The sequence below is a fragment of the Endocarpon pusillum genome (genome assembly GCF_000464535.1).
Source record: "Endocarpon pusillum Z07020 unplaced genomic scaffold C721943, whole genome shotgun sequence".
Taxonomy (NCBI): Eukaryota; Fungi; Ascomycota; class Eurotiomycetes; order Verrucariales; family Verrucariaceae; genus Endocarpon; species Endocarpon pusillum.
This window is the reverse complement of record NW_006913585.1, coordinates 411,700-426,928: the sequence shown is the minus strand read 5'-3', so window position 1 is coordinate 426,928 and position 15,229 is coordinate 411,700. Positions and strand designations below refer to the sequence as shown.

Here is a 15,229-nt window from a genome sequence, read left to right as displayed (position 1 = left end):
GGATGAGCGCGGCAGGCGCGGTGGCCAGGCTGGCGATCGGCGGCGTCAGGTGCGCGAAGGGCGAGGTGGAGAGGAAGGATTGCGTCAGCGTGATGAAGGAGAGTGTGAAGAGGGTTCCCTGTAGGGCAAGGCCGGGGGTTAGAGGGGTTTTTGGGGTTGGGAAGGGGGAAGGGGGAAGATTGGGCAAACATACAAGACTGATCCACAGATGTACGTGTTTGTTCGTCAGGAACCAATACATCCCTGTCCCCTCGTTGGGGAAGGTATGCGGATATTTCCTCCTGGCTTGGGCTGCTTTTTCTGCTTCCGGGATCGGTGGACCGGGGTACGGAGGAGGAGGAGGAGGAGGAGGAGGAGGAGGAGGAGGAGGAGGAGGAGGAGGAGGAGGAGGAGGAGGAGGAGGAGGAGGAGGAGGAGGAGGAGGAGGAGGAGAAATGTCTCGCTGAGGGAGAGGAGAGCTTCGTGCGGAATAGTGATGGCCGCTGGAGAGGGAGTTCATGCAAGTCATTGCTGGGGAGAATGGACCGGTGGGGAGGCTTGAGAAGTGATGTTACAACACGGCGTGACATTTTGTAGCAAATTAGACGGAGACCCATGAAAGATGAGCTACACTCGTGTCTCCTGGTATCTGGATTGAAGTTCAAGTTCATGTTCACATTCATGTTCAACCTGATTAAGGTTTCATGCCAAGACTCTCAAACACCTCGTGAAGAACTTGGACAACTTCTTGAACCAGGACAATCAGGACAGTCAGGACAATCAAGACAATCCTGGCCCCAGATATGGCAGATCGGTTCATCAACTTCAGACTCTATTACGACCTTGTCCTCATGGACCCACTAAAATAGTATATTGGAATTGCTTATTACTCTGTACCTTGGTTGGAATGAACCTCATTAATTCATTGTAACTATGTACATGTGCTGCCTGTAACGCAGCACTGCTGATCGTCATCCGTCTCCTGCAAATTCCTTCTCTTTGGTCCTCCCCCACAGGCCAGCAACATATCGAAATAGATGCGCTGGTGGAGTTGACATGGCTGTTGAATGCATGCTCCACCAACCCTTCAATCTCCTCTGCTACATCATACAAAAGCAGTTCTCGAAGCTCAAGACAGCAACGCAAGGCCGAATAAAGTCTATATATAACAAATGGCCTTTTGGGGTATGAAGTAAATGCAGTAGTAGAAGTAGAATAAACCCAGGCATACACCCATGAAGATGCAATAAATCCTGAGACGATGCTTGATTAGAACTGTGCAATTCAGGTGCTCCGTTATTGCTCCTGAAAATGGTCGCCATAGCTCCGACTCTTTCCCACTTGGGGAAATCAAAGTCCAAATCGAACCGGTAATGACGAACGATAAATGACAAATGCAGTAAGACATACTGCGATGGTTGCTACAAGTAAGATGGATACAACGTCGAGGATAAGAAAAAGCTGGGTAGGGCTTTGGTGGAATCACTTGTAAACGAGGCCAGCAGCGAAGATGCTAGCTGCAGCTGTGGCTCCCCATTCATTATCTTCGTATGGTGGTGTAGGCCACTGAGGGTCGACGTCTTCAGGGTCCGGACGTTTACTGGCTATAGGCACTGGTTGCGAGGATGTAGTTGATTTTTGCCCAAAGGAAACACCATTTCTCTTTGCGGAAGGGGACGGAGTAGGATACGCGGCAGGAACCGACCCCTTAACCGGGATGGAGATCTTCGGCACGGATTGATGATTGCTGTCCCTTTGTGTTAACGCTGATCGACGCTTCTTCTCTTCCGCCTTTGAGGACTGTGCAAGTCTATTTGCAGCCGCATTAGCCGAAGCCAGAACTTCGTCAAGAAGCTCATCCTCTTCTTCCGGAGTCTCATAGCGATGGACGGGATGTAATGACATCTGTAGCGCTCTTCGTGTACGACTCGTAGTAGGAGTCACGGTAGTGGTCGTCTCAGGATCGCGAGGAGCGTTTACCTGACGGAGCGAATGGTGCCGCTTAAGACTTGATGACTGGGAGGGAACGACAGGCAGTGCTCGAGGTTCGTTCGAAGGGTGTTCGAGACTATACCTGACGCTCTGTAGCGCTTTGTCAAGCTCTATAAAGTCGTTGCCGGATCCAACTGCGGGAACAATAGGTTCACCAACGATCGAAGATCTGTTCGACCACGGTGCACCAAGCACATTGGCCTCGATGTCATCGGCCTGGGGTGAGGTGACACCGTGTCGACCAGAAAATCGACGTGCACGTTTCCTGAGATGGGAAAAGAAGCTTTCCTTGTGAGCGCTCAATGGAGAGAGCGGGCTGCGAGTCCCATTCAATCCTCTCTCGGCTTGGCCATCTCCATAATGATTTCCATGAGAGTTCAGCGACAACTGTCGGCCAATCTTCCTGGCCTTTTCCTCGCTTGCATGATCAACAGCTCCTGCTCGCACATCACCGCCCGGATTGACACGACCGTTAGCTTGGGCGGTCACCGCGTTTGATAAGGGAGATATTGGGCGGATCGATGGAAGAATGGGCATGGGGGCACCAATGGTAGGAGATGCACCAATTGCCCATGTCGAGCGCTTGTTAACGACGGGTCTGGCCTTACTTGATGCCGCTGACTCTGATTCATGGTTGGAATCTACCTGGATCGGCTTCGCATTCGGATCATGCTGAGGCACAGCAGGGGCGCTGTCTCGAGCTATCAACGATCTCCTAAACCAAGAAGGCTTTGTTGACGAGGTTGTTGATTCAATCCCATCTTTCGAAACCTTGAAGCTGAGGTCTGAATGCTTGCGACCAAGCAACCGAGCGGTCGAGGACTTGGGTCGAAGAGGATCGACAGCATCAGCGAAATATTCATGCTCCAGTGCTTGAGCTGAGGTGGGTCGGTTTTGGGGGTCCCACATCAAGCACCATGTCACGAAACTGCTGAAGGAAGCTGGCCATTGGGGCGGTTGTAAAATAGTATCCATAGAATGTGGTGCCATCTGTAGCCTGTTAGCTGTTGATGAAGCTGAAAATGCATCATCGCTCACTTTGGGAAATGAAAAACCTAGTTTTTGAGCGAGTCTTGTCCCTTCCCGCCAGTCACCTCCACCTACTCGGGTCCCAGACTTGTTGTACCAATTTCCAGGGCTTCCCATGATCTCACAGACGCGCCAAACTTGATCGACTTCGTTGCCACCAGGAAAGAGTGGTTTTAGTGTGGCTATTTCGACAGCCATGGCTCCAATAGCCCAGATGTCGACGGGTGCAGAGTACTCGCCGGCCCTCAGGAGAACCTCCGGAGCTCGGTACCACCTGGTCGAAACGTACGTGGTGTATGGTAATCTGGAGTGAGTTTCCCTAGCGAGACCAAAATCTGCAATCTTGATCGTATACGTTGGTGGCGTAGAAGGAGGGGTGACAAGAGCGGAATATCTGCTGAAAGCTGAGGAGTCGTGGGGTGCCGATGTCGACACGAGTATGTTTTCCGGCTTGATGTCTCGGTGGAAGAATTCGTGGGCGTGAATATGGTTTAGGCCGGCGAGGATTTGGAACAAGATGCTCTTCACACTTTTGCCGTCCATGCACTTATGATCGCGTGCTTTCATCAATTGGTACAGGTTCCCATCCATATACTCCATGCATATGTGAAGTTTCTTGCTCAACGGATCCAGGAAGATATCAAGGGCTGGAACAAGATGAGGATGTGTCGGCAACGTTCTCAAGAAGATGACTTCTCTGAGTTCAAGGCATGGAGTAAAGGAATCAAAAGTCTTCTTCATCGTCTTGATAGCAATCTGTTTTTGATTAGCCACAACGTATAGTACGAATTTACGGACGTGCGGATTTACCATTGTTCCTCTCCGTGCCACACTTGCACCTGCACCCCGAACCCGCGCAAGTACAACGCTGCCGAAGCTGCCATCACCAATCTCCTTGATTACTTCAAATCTGTCCTCCAATGGCACCATCGCTTGGGCAGCAGACCGCTGAACGCAGTCTAAAGCCACTGTCATGGTGCCTGATATTGGTGAAGCTTGTGTGAATGCAAGCTTCAGCTGATCCGCATCTGTTGATGGCAGGCCAGACAGAGCAAGAGGCCTTGAAGCCAGTTCAAGTGATGGGGCAGGGCAACCTCAACGACAACTCATGCTGGTGGACAGTGCCTCCCAGGTATCAAAGCTGTAAAATCAATAACTCTTTTGACGTCTCTCTTGAATGATCGGTCAGCGGCTTGACTTGGGCGAGTGCAATGACAATGTAGCAATTGATGCCGGAGGTAGAAGGGAGTCTGCGAAAGGGAGGTGTTAATCGCCAAGAGGAAAATGGAACAGCTAGCGTCGATAGCTCACCGACTGGTTGAATGGGAGAGGATTTGCAAGCCAGGTTGAGAATAGTTAATGAGAGGACAAGCCCGTGGCTAGGGTAGACGGAAAGTGGAGCGTTGTGTTGAGGTGAGTGCTGGGTCGTCGAGGTCGAGAACAAGAAAGAATGAGGGTTAGCGTTGGGTCAGTGACGAGGCACGAGTGTCTCTGGAAACTGTCGCAACCCCGTGTAGACGTTCGTTTTCATCACAACGTCAATCTCTTTCCTATCAAAGTTGATTCAGGCCTGGTCATAGAAACGACTTGGGGAATGAGATTGAGGCCTCGACTGGCTTTTGAGACGCAAAGAGGAACATAGATGACTGCCTGACAAGCTTATGTCTGATGAACCGGCTAGAGGGAGCGAGTGTTATATCAACGAGGGATTTTGGATGACATGAACCATGTACGGAGTAGTCCTGCACACGATCGTGTTGGACTGTATTGGGGCAGAGGCTATCCAGAGACTGGGACCCGCCCGGACCTTAGTCAACTAGTCAAATTGGCACGATGCCAACTCTGAATTAAATTAACTTAGAAACAGGGGCTGGGCAGGAGGAAGCCACGAAGCCACGAAGCCAGGAAGCCAGGGGCCGAAACCTTGCAGGAAGCTGCTGCTTGGCTCGTATGATCCGCGGTACTGCGTATTGTGGTACTCTACACCGTTGTAAATGTAAACATTGTACTTCAGCGACCATGGTTCGATCAAGGCAAGCTGGATACTCTCCAACAGAAAGGATTTTCTAGACCCTGCTGTATTTGATCTGATCGCAAGCTGAGCTATTTTTGTTGGAGGTACGGCTGCTCACCGCGAATTGGGGTGATGTATTACAGAATACGGATGAGTTGCCCAAGGGTCAATGACGATATGTACACGATAATTGGAGGTCATTCCTGCAAGGGCAACACCTAAACTCAATGATGATTCGTGAGTGAGCAGGCCGTCTGTCTCTCCCAAAATGCTCGACCATTTCAAAAGGACCTTTGTTCCGCTGTCTGTCGGGTTTTCCTCGGGTGTGCATGGTATTCTCAAACCACAATGTCTGCCCAACAATCGCCTAAAGGAGACATGCAATTTCGGCCGTGTGCCGAGACTGATAACTCATCACAGCAGCCAGGGTTTTCCCAATAATGGCGCTCATCGTCATCATGCTGATTCGATTACAGCAACAAAGAAACGTTTCAACAGCCGACGACTCGATGTAGCTCGGAAACATTAATGAGACCTGCATCCTCGGACGCAGATGAGGTGTTCCCGCAGTCAGACTGGGGTTGCGTGTGGCGTACGCACCTGTAATGCGGGTACCGGATAGTTTTGTCATTACCATGGGACTGGTATTATTGACAGGACTCGCGCCAAAACCGGTTTCTGGGATCCACGTTGTGAGGATGCGGACTGGTTACTAAGGCCCCCCTATTCAGGGTGTCTTCGTTCCTGGACTGATCCGTGTCTTGACTTGCTTGAAACCAGCACGGAAGTGAGCATAGCGTAAAGTGGGATTTGCAGACCGCATCACGCTACTTTACGTGATTTTTCCTGCTACAACCTGTCATTGGCCGTCTCCGGCAGTCTGGCTTACAATTTTCCGATCAAGGGTGATTGCTGATGGTTGAGAGGCTCCAGCACATCAGTAGCCGGTGGTGTTTCACCTGCGCTCCGCACCCGCAGTAGGGAAAGTGATTACTACGTACAATGCAGTATTACTATCGCTTAGCGACGGATAGGAAAACAATCTTCCGCTTAATAAGATTGTCTTCAATACAAAAGCTCACTGACAATACTCGAGTTGTGAAGGTAGTGATATGACCGACAGCAACTTGACTTCAAAGATGGTTGATGGTACTCAGAAGCCCCCAAAATCCAATATCGAAAATGCCATTGGCATTGTCTAGCCATGTCCTTACCCCAATTATCTTCGACAAGTAACCTTATTCCTCGCATGAAAGTGGACCAATTTCTGCTGTATTTGTCTTAGTTGGGACACAAGGGACCATAAACACAGGGCGCAGAAAGTGCGCTCTTCAACTTGGTTGGTAATCACAAGCTTCAAGTTCTAGACCAACAACTTGAAGAACCTTTCCTACCCAACCTACAAGTGTAGCTGTGAATCTACCAAAGCTCATGCTTTGTACCTGCCCTGAGCAAATCCACTCTGAATCAACCAGCAGGGGGTGCAGAAACTCATGCAACACTATTTGCGCCGAAATTTAACCGAAACAGGCAATTTGCTACAAACTTATCACCATTATCACCACAAAGACGATCTGATGGCCTCTCCACCTGAATTTGCTAGGGTTCTGCATCGAGAGGGCATCTCAACAATACGAGCTCGAACTTCCTGCATAGTAGTATTGGCCCATTCCTCTTGCAGGACCTCCTTGAGCTGTTCAAGGTTATTCCATCTTCTTCTTCGAATTCGCTGTTTAAGAATACCCCAAATAGCTTCCATAGGATTCAAATCAGGCCATTGAGCAGGATGAACAAGCACTGTTATCCAATTGCTATCCTTAAGCTGTTTAGTAATATTAATCTCTGATTTCGTACCATGCGAAGGATCATTGTCTTCTTGTAGAATAGCATGCTGTTCGCAGGAGATTCGCGCCTCTTGAACAGCTTTGATATAGATAGGTAGAAGGCGCTCAGTATAATATTTCTGGGTTATTGAATTGCCCTTCGGCTTCAATTTAACTGCATAAGGTATAGTGGCCTCTTAATCAATCAAACGCTGCTTAAACTGCTCTTCTGTTTTGTATTAACTTTTGCGTAGCTTACTAGGTTTTTTCAGAGGCTTAAGATAGTCATTTTCGTCATTATAGAATTTTAATTTATTAGCTTTGTGATACTAATTGATCTAAGCAGCAATATAAAGCTTAACCCCCTTCTTTTTAGGCATCTCCTGAATGTTTTTAGGCGCATATGTAGTACCTTGTTTCTGTAAAATATACTGTCAAAAGACCTCTGATAGATCTATATAAGCTTCATCTATAAAATAGATATTTGCCTAAAACTCATCAATAGTCTTGTTCTGATGCTCTTGATCATATTCCTTTCGTTTTGCTTTATTTGCTAAAGAAATCTGCTTAACTTGTACACATTTATAGCGTCAAGCATGATTTGTTCAGGTTTGAAGGGCTTGTTGAAGTGTACGAGTTGAACAATAAAGATTAAAGTACTAAATTTGATGCTTATTGTCACGTGTCACGTTGGAAGCAGGCGACGAGTGCGCGAGATCTTCAGCCCATGTTGAGTGCTATCCTAAGACTGCAGAGCCGACGAGGATGGCACTGGGGTCGCTCCTATATAGCGAGCATGCCCCTTACTAACGCGTAGTGCCAATCAATACCCGGCGGCCCTAGCGCTAGCGGCCGACAAGCATGGCAGCCGTGACACTTATAATGCTGATTTCGAACAGGATTTGAAGGAGAAAGAAGGCGTTGAAGTTGATAATTTGTAAGCTTTGACGGCCGACTAAGGCGAGTAGAGCATTTTCTACTTCTTTGATAAGAAGGAGATCCTTGAATTTGACGCTTTTGAAGCCATCTACAAGCTATAGATTTGCTGATATTATGTTTGGATGCAAGGGATTGTAGAGATTCTTTGTTGCGCGCTTGCGAATCATAGGCTTCAAAAAATCGAGATTTCTTGACAGTATCAGCTTCTTGATATCTAGAAGCTCTATTAGGAGTAGTAGGAGGACTCATCTTGCTGAATTGACTGTATGAATTCGTGTAGAAGTTGAATGTTGAGCTGTTGATTCATTTCGGCTAAGTTTCGGCGCAAATAGTGTTGCATGAGTTTCTGCACCCCCTGGTGAACTAATACTAACCAGTGACGTAAGTAGTGGATAAAAGTGAATGTGCACAGGCTTGGCATACATGTCAATTGACCTCAAGTTACTCCGAACCATCTGGCCTTCACTCCATATCCAGTGTTACTTCACTCCCATTCAAAGTCAACCCTCGACCTAACAGTCTCTGGCACTGGCTATTGACTTGATTTGAACAACAACTACTGCTTGCAGCTGGATATCCCATCTTTCTATCCATGTTGTAGACTGGGCAAGCTAAGTTTCCAAGGTCCTCTGTGTTCTGAAAAGGGACCTGATCTTGTGACCTTATCTTTACTCAACTTTCTTCACTATCTCGTTTGTGAGAAGAGCAACCTCAACTGCCTTTGAGTAGCAGAAGCACCTCCGTTCTATCAGAGCACCATCTCCACATTCCCCTGCCGGCTCAGTTTTCAACATGCCTCCTAAAGCCTCACTCTACACTGGGGGTTATTCTTCCCAAGCAGCAGAACGGTGACTTATCCTTCATGTCCCAATTGCTTCGGTCTTCGCCATAGCTGACCAAATGAAATTGTAGATTGAGCCGCGTGACCTTGCCAGATAAGTATGGTATCTCCCTTAGAGTTTTGTCTGTGGTTGACTTCCTACCAGGATCATATGTGTCCAATGTAGCCGGCACTTCATGCACGCAAAGTACTCTCAAAAACAACTCAATGAGTACAGACAACGCCTGCTCTTTGATCAAGCGAATGCAAAATTGCCCAAATGCCGCCAGTGCGTTGGAGGACCTGCTGACGAGTTGACGTGCCACCGCTGTGACCTAACCAAGGGTCTAAATTCTTTCACCAAGGTTCAACGCAGAAAGCCAGACACAGCGGTAGGTCGCAGTATCAGACGAAGACGAGTCCTGCTAATGGTCTTTTCAGCTGTGCAAAGATTGTCAGCAGGAGGTTGATGATGTGGAACCGAATATAGAAGATGCTCTTGAAGAGCAGAGAATCCTAGAAACGCAAACGAGTATTGGAGCACACGTAAGTTGTCTAGAATTTGAATGCATATGGGACACGAACCAAATGTCTGACAGAGTCTGTACAATTACGATTCACTCCGTGGATCGTTGCCACCAATGAATTCACACATGGGAGGATCCGACGCCAGATCTATCGTCACGCCCACTGGAAACCCAAACAGTGACTTACTACGTTTCAGCACCAGGTCTAGCATTGCGGGCGACAACGAAGATGGGGTGTGGACGGGCCAGCATACCAGTGGGCACAAGGGCAAAGATTCTGGGGAAGACAACTCCACACGACAACGAGCACCCTCTGTAGCATCATCGGCTATCTCCACAGGCACGACCGGTACAGCGTGGGACAACATTATGAACGCTGGTCGACCCGAACAGAGTTACCGTACCCGCATTGGGTCCACTAGAACCAATCTCACCGCAGCGGAAAGTGCATCAAAGCAGTCGGGAAACTGGGCTAAGCAAGGAGCCGCCAAGCCCGACCGAGGCGCACTTCGCGAGGCCGAAAAGCAAAGAGAGGCTCTGCGGAAAGTACAGGAGCAAGAACGTGCTCGTTACGAAGAAGAAGAATCGAGCGGCAGTGAGTGGGAATTGTGAAAGCCATATGTCAGCGATCTCGAAGTCGTTGCTTGCAGCAGTCTAGCTCTCAAGAGCTGATGAAGGAGCACGGAGACGGTCCGAAGCTTGGCGCCGAAATTTATGGCAGTTCTCAGATTTGTTACTTACGTTTTAAAATAGTAATAACTTAATGAATTTTGACTCAAACTTTATGACAAAACTATTATTTGATAGCAGATTAATTAAATTTTAGTATATTTAGATTATTAGTATTAAATAAACTCTTTATAGATAAAAATAACTTTAAAATACGTAATATTTTTAAAACACTTAAAATACTAAAATTTCTTTTATTGATTTTTTAAGCTAAATATCTAGAAATTTATAATTATAAATAAAAAATATTAAAATTCTATATTAAAATTAATATTATATATGTTTTTAAATTCTATTTTTAAAGTTAAAAGCTATTTAATTTCAAGTTAAAAATTTATTTCTAGTTTTTTTATTATGTTTAAATTAAAAGATTTAATATATAATTAACTTTAAAATAACTTAAAAACTTTGTCATATACTTTTTAATAGTCAAATAATAATATATAATTATATAAAGATATAAAGATAACTATAAAGATATAAAAATGATGTTTAGTCTACTTAATACTTTTGAGAAGTTGAGTTAATTTTCAAAATCTGAGAACTGCCATAAATTTCGGCACCCAGCTTCGGTCCGATTCGACTGGAAGAGAGTTGCGTCGACAAGGCAGAAACAGTGCTCGAGGACTGAGCTACGGAGGACATGCATGACACCTCTTTTGCTTCATGAGATAGGCATATGCCAACAGGGCCAGAATGACTACAGCTTGACGGATCGGCTTGGCTGAAAAGTCTCAAGCGATAGCGAACTCCACGTCGGTCATCGGGAACAGGAAGGCTCTGCCTGTCAAATGCATGTGAACCTTGTGCTACTAAATTACACTTCTTCGATAATCACAGATAGTGAGAGCGAATCGAGAGTATTTTCATGCTGCTGTATCATACAATGCTGCGACGGTGCTGAGGCGTCAAGTGCATTCTTTTGCAACCTGAATCTGTAATACCCGTGAAACCGGTTCCGAGTAGGCTGACCATTTCCCTTTACCGTTTAGGAGACTCGTGGGCCAGCCGCGGTGCCCCACAACCGTCTGGCTGTGCAACAATCAAGCATGCTTTGCGCGAAATCCAGAATGTGAAGGATACGTTGAGTACTCTGAGGGTCGATCGCGCGTTATGACAATTACTCCTGTTCCACAAACCGCTCCCAAGTACGAAGTACTACGTAGTGATACGGGCCTGTGGAAAGCGGCTCCAGGGTTCAAGTCCATCTCATCTCAAACCCTGCCTTTTCTTGCCGTCCAGGTACTTATTACTACTCCGTGCAATGACTACAAGCCTTTTTATTTCCAGGAAGACAGTCTTTTCAGTTGGCGCCCGACCTTGGCAATGACGTGGTGTACTTGAAGGGAATACGCTTTACTGCCACCCAACTACGTATTTCTATTGCGCCCCGTTTCTGCGGTGTTGCCTCTTACAGCTTACTGCTCGATCCTGTGCGATATCTTCCCCTTCACTCAGTTCATCCCGGACTACTTCCACTACCCAGTGCAATTGCTGGAATGTGCTAAGCGCATGCAACTTTCTGACGCGAACCTTTTCATTGGTGTTTGGTTCTTCTGCGGGACATGTTTCAACCTTGTCGCATTTGAGCCAGTCCCAGAGTCACTTGGCCGTACCCAAAACGCATGGGAACGCCCTACTTAGCACTGTGCTACTGCGTCCTGCTGTCAAACCTCCTTCGAAATAGTCATCGACCACAGTGCAACCTTCATGGTTCGCACTACACTCTTAAATCTGATCTGCTCCGGCATTAACCCGCTCTAGCCTTTACACAAATCGTCCTATGATCGTTAGATCTTCGTTGCATGAACCACTCGAAGTACCTGCTGACCGACACATCGTCTGCAATAACCCTTACCTACTCCCACAAGGCTGTCAAGCTACAACGTATCTTGGAACGCCAGCAGCCTTCCACTGACGCAAGCACCCGCAGTCCCGGGTCGAGAAAGCGAGCGAATCGATATTCCCTATACTTATGACTAGTCCTGATATAAGATAAACGGAGTCTGCGAAGGACACATAACCATACTCGTCATGGCTGCTGACGGCTACCGTATTTCACCTGAGCAGTCATCTGTCAATTCCTATCCTGGACCAAAACATTCCCAATCGACCTTATATCCTGGATCCATTTATACCTCTTTACACCCTTCACAGAGCGAGCGACAGCTCTACAGGGACTCTTCGCCAGGTCAGCGGAGCAGAATGGATGCTGCTTCATTCCAGAAAGCTCGGCAACCAATCGATGACGCAGTTCACTCAGCCGTCGACAAGGCTGAAGCCAACAGTGCATTACCACCGGAGGTTCTGAGTCAAATCACATCCGAGATCACTGCAAATGTTCTGCAGAAGCTAAAAGACAGCCCAGCTATCAATCCAACCCTTGGCCCTGCTGTTCCTCTCAACGCCCCTACAAACGGCGTGGCGAGTTCTTCCTCGGTGCACTCAGAAAACTCTTCTCCACTACAAAACCGCAATGTTTACACTCCTCCCTCGCCACGCCGACCCTCCGATGAAGCCGTGCTTGTTTCGCCCACTTCGCCCACAAAGTCTACCTACTCAGCTCAAGGCCGGTATTCTCCCGATCAGGAGAGGAGAGCAGTGTCTCCACCTGGTCAGGTCAGCCAAGCTGACGAAGCCCGCAACGACAAATCAGAACGACCGAAGGCTCCTACAAGGAAATCAACAGACATCACAACCCTAGAGAAGATCTGGGGACCTCTATTTGAAGGTAACCGTGCAACAGCAAGGCTTGGTCAATTCCTCCGGGGTCTGGCAATACATCTGATCGAAGACTATGAGCCCAAGTACAGCTTAGTGATCACGCCATCAAAAATGCAAAAATACTATGAGGACACAAAGCTCTCAAACGAAGTATATCCTTGGCAAATGGTGTTCGATGACCGCACCTCTTCAATATCCCGTCTGTACCGTGAGGTTGAAGCTCAACATCATTTAGTACAGGGGAGAATGGATGAGAGACCTGATATCCCTGCTCTCACGCCGTCTGGTTTTGAAAGATGGAGCATACTGATGCTTTTGGCACACCCAGAGCAAGAATTTGAAAGACTACAGAAAGCTGTGTTGGACATGCCGATCTGTAATTTTGACGACCGCAAAGAGCGCTTTCCCAAGGAGATATCAAGACGCCTTTTCCCAAAGACTCCCGACTCAAACACTCGCGAGAAGGTTGAGAAGGCCATGATTACACATTGCAACATCAGCCTCCTCAATCGAAGGCCAAGTGGTGGTGAACCGGGCTCACAACAACCGCAACCCTGGAACATGGCTAATCGGGCGGATTCCGTAGCATCAGCCACTTCTTCACCACCGTCTTCGAGAACAGAAAATGCAGCCGCGGCAGCGGCTCAGAAGTCGAACATAGAACGAGAACGTCAGCCATATGTGACTACACAATCTGAGGGTGCGATCGAGGACGAGGACGATGTGCCCACGCCACAGCCTATTGAGAGGGAAAGAAAGCCTTATGCTGCCCAGCCAGGAGGTGGTCGCAATTATGATGATATCCACCGACCACCAACACCACCTGAGTCTCGGGCTGCTCCTCCGACTCTAGCTACGGCTTCAGCTCCGACGGCTAGGGTTGGTCGGTCACCCTCCGGCGCAAGTAGTTCCGGGAGAGGTATCGACCCACAGAGGACTCAGCCGATACCTATCAATCCTGGGCCATATGCAAGACAGCAAACCCAGTCTAATATCGAAGGCTTCTCGACCCCGGAATCAGCTCATAATACTCGGCATCGAGCCAGTTCTCTACTCAGTCACCCTCATCCATCTGGAAGAGCAATGCGTCATCGCTCGCCCTCGGCCAATACCAAAGGAGTGGAGCATTGGCGGACAGATGGTGACGGCGCATTTAGTCCAAGTGCATATGCGCCTTCCGGAGATGCCACTGAAGATGCACGCAGACAACGTGATTATGAGAGACATTATCCGCCCGATAGACACGACCCGATGAGGTCAAGCATATACGAATTACCCGCACGTGAAAGGGAACCCAGACAGAGATATCAATTCAACGCTGGATATGGTGATTCGAGCAGGGGCCATTACAACAGTGATGAAGACTACTATCGGGCAACAGGTGGAAGATCACATAACAGCTATGACGGGCAGCAGTATTACAGGTAGTCTGGTCAGACTGCAACTATGTCAGAGTTTGTTACGCAGTATTTGTTCCTGGTGCCTGGTTCTGGTTATCTGTTTTTCATCTACTCGATTCCCCAATTTGGCAATTTGATGGTCCAAACTTTGTTAAGCAAATGCCGTGATGAATAGGGAGGGGGCAAGGAGCATTGAATCGGAATCTTAATGTATTCACACTCATCGTCTCCTTTAATGTGGCTGTGTTGAAGATGTACGGATTATCTCGTGCATCATGTCACACATATATCAATAATGCGGATGTGACGAGATGAAGGTAGTGCAGTCTAATACTCCGTAAGGGGAGGTTAATCCGATCAACATATATAATCACTCGTGTGGACATTTGTACTCTTCTGCAATACCCATCTTCAGCGAACTTTGCCCTTTCAACAGCTATGGCTATGATGCCTTAGTCCTTTTTTAATATTGATGCTGCAGAGTCCCTCGTCAACAAACCGATCTTCGTACAGCAGATGACTGGACCAGAATTTGTTCCACTCAAACAATTGCTCTGCATCACAGCTATGATGGCACTTTCCCACCTTTCCTATCTCTTCACACACGAAGGCCTTTGCCTACTCCTTCCGTCTCTTTCTCATGGATATCATTATCCCAGACTTTTCACAATTCGAACCGCCCCAGCGTTTGACCTGGACGGGTTTCCCCCCCTTCACAAACCCCGGTCATTCACACGGCCGGTACGAGTTCAATAAAACCCCGGGCCCACAGATCGGCTACAGCAACCCACTGCCATATGGTCCTAATCATACCCAACTCTCCTGCTCCTGCTCCTTCTCGTTGCTCGCTGGTTAGTTGTGCTCCGAACCCATTCCTCCGGCAGTCTATCGATGTTGCCGCATGACATACATGTACACCGCGTCAGCATCCCCCCCGCTTGGCTTCCTCTGCTTCTAGCTCACCTTTTATTTTATTTTTTCTCCTCCGAAGAAAACCGCGACTGCGATTCTGCAAAGAAACGGTTCTGAGCGAGAGTGTGTGTTCAGCTGGGAAAAACTGGCTCGTGCATGTGGCAAAGCCCAAGAAAATCTGTCAGACAAAAGCTAGTTTACAGTCCTCTGAGGGCCGCGGTCCTTTTGGTCCAACAAAATCCTACAGCCCTGCTCCGATCAATAAAATAGAGAGTTTTCTTTTTGCCAGGAAAAGGGAGTACAGTCAAAGTTGCGGAGGAGAAGTAGACGGCACAGCTTAA

At 47.8% G+C, this 15,229-nt stretch overlaps 3 protein-coding genes across 3 annotated transcripts; 2 read left to right on the top strand and 1 right to left on the bottom strand.

Annotated features, from left to right (window-relative positions):
• Nucleotides 1-1,461: 1,461 nt before the first annotated feature.
• On the bottom strand, nucleotides 1,462-3,975 carry EPUS_01631 (uncharacterized protein; the record flags this gene model as incomplete). Its single annotated transcript, XM_007788769.1, has 3 exons — nucleotides 1,462-2,961; nucleotides 3,010-3,756; nucleotides 3,811-3,975. 3 exons carry the CDS (start codon nucleotides 3,973-3,975, stop codon nucleotides 1,462-1,464), a joined length of 2,412 nt encoding a protein of 803 aa, XP_007786959.1.
• A 4,818-nt stretch (nucleotides 3,976-8,793) lies between these two features.
• On the top strand, nucleotides 8,794-9,735 carry EPUS_01630 (uncharacterized protein; the record flags this gene model as incomplete). Its single annotated transcript, XM_007788768.1, has 3 exons — nucleotides 8,794-8,988; nucleotides 9,038-9,142; nucleotides 9,196-9,735. 3 exons carry the CDS (start codon nucleotides 8,794-8,796, stop codon nucleotides 9,733-9,735), a joined length of 840 nt encoding a protein of 279 aa, XP_007786958.1.
• Nucleotides 9,736-11,886: 2,151 nt separating this feature from the next.
• Nucleotides 11,887-14,004, top strand: EPUS_01629 (uncharacterized protein; the record flags this gene model as incomplete). Its single annotated transcript, XM_007788767.1, has 1 exon — nucleotides 11,887-14,004. The coding sequence occupies one exon, from the start codon at nucleotides 11,887-11,889 to the stop codon at nucleotides 14,002-14,004; it is 2,118 nt and encodes a 705-aa protein (XP_007786957.1).
• Between the last annotated feature and the right edge of the window lie 1,225 nt (nucleotides 14,005-15,229).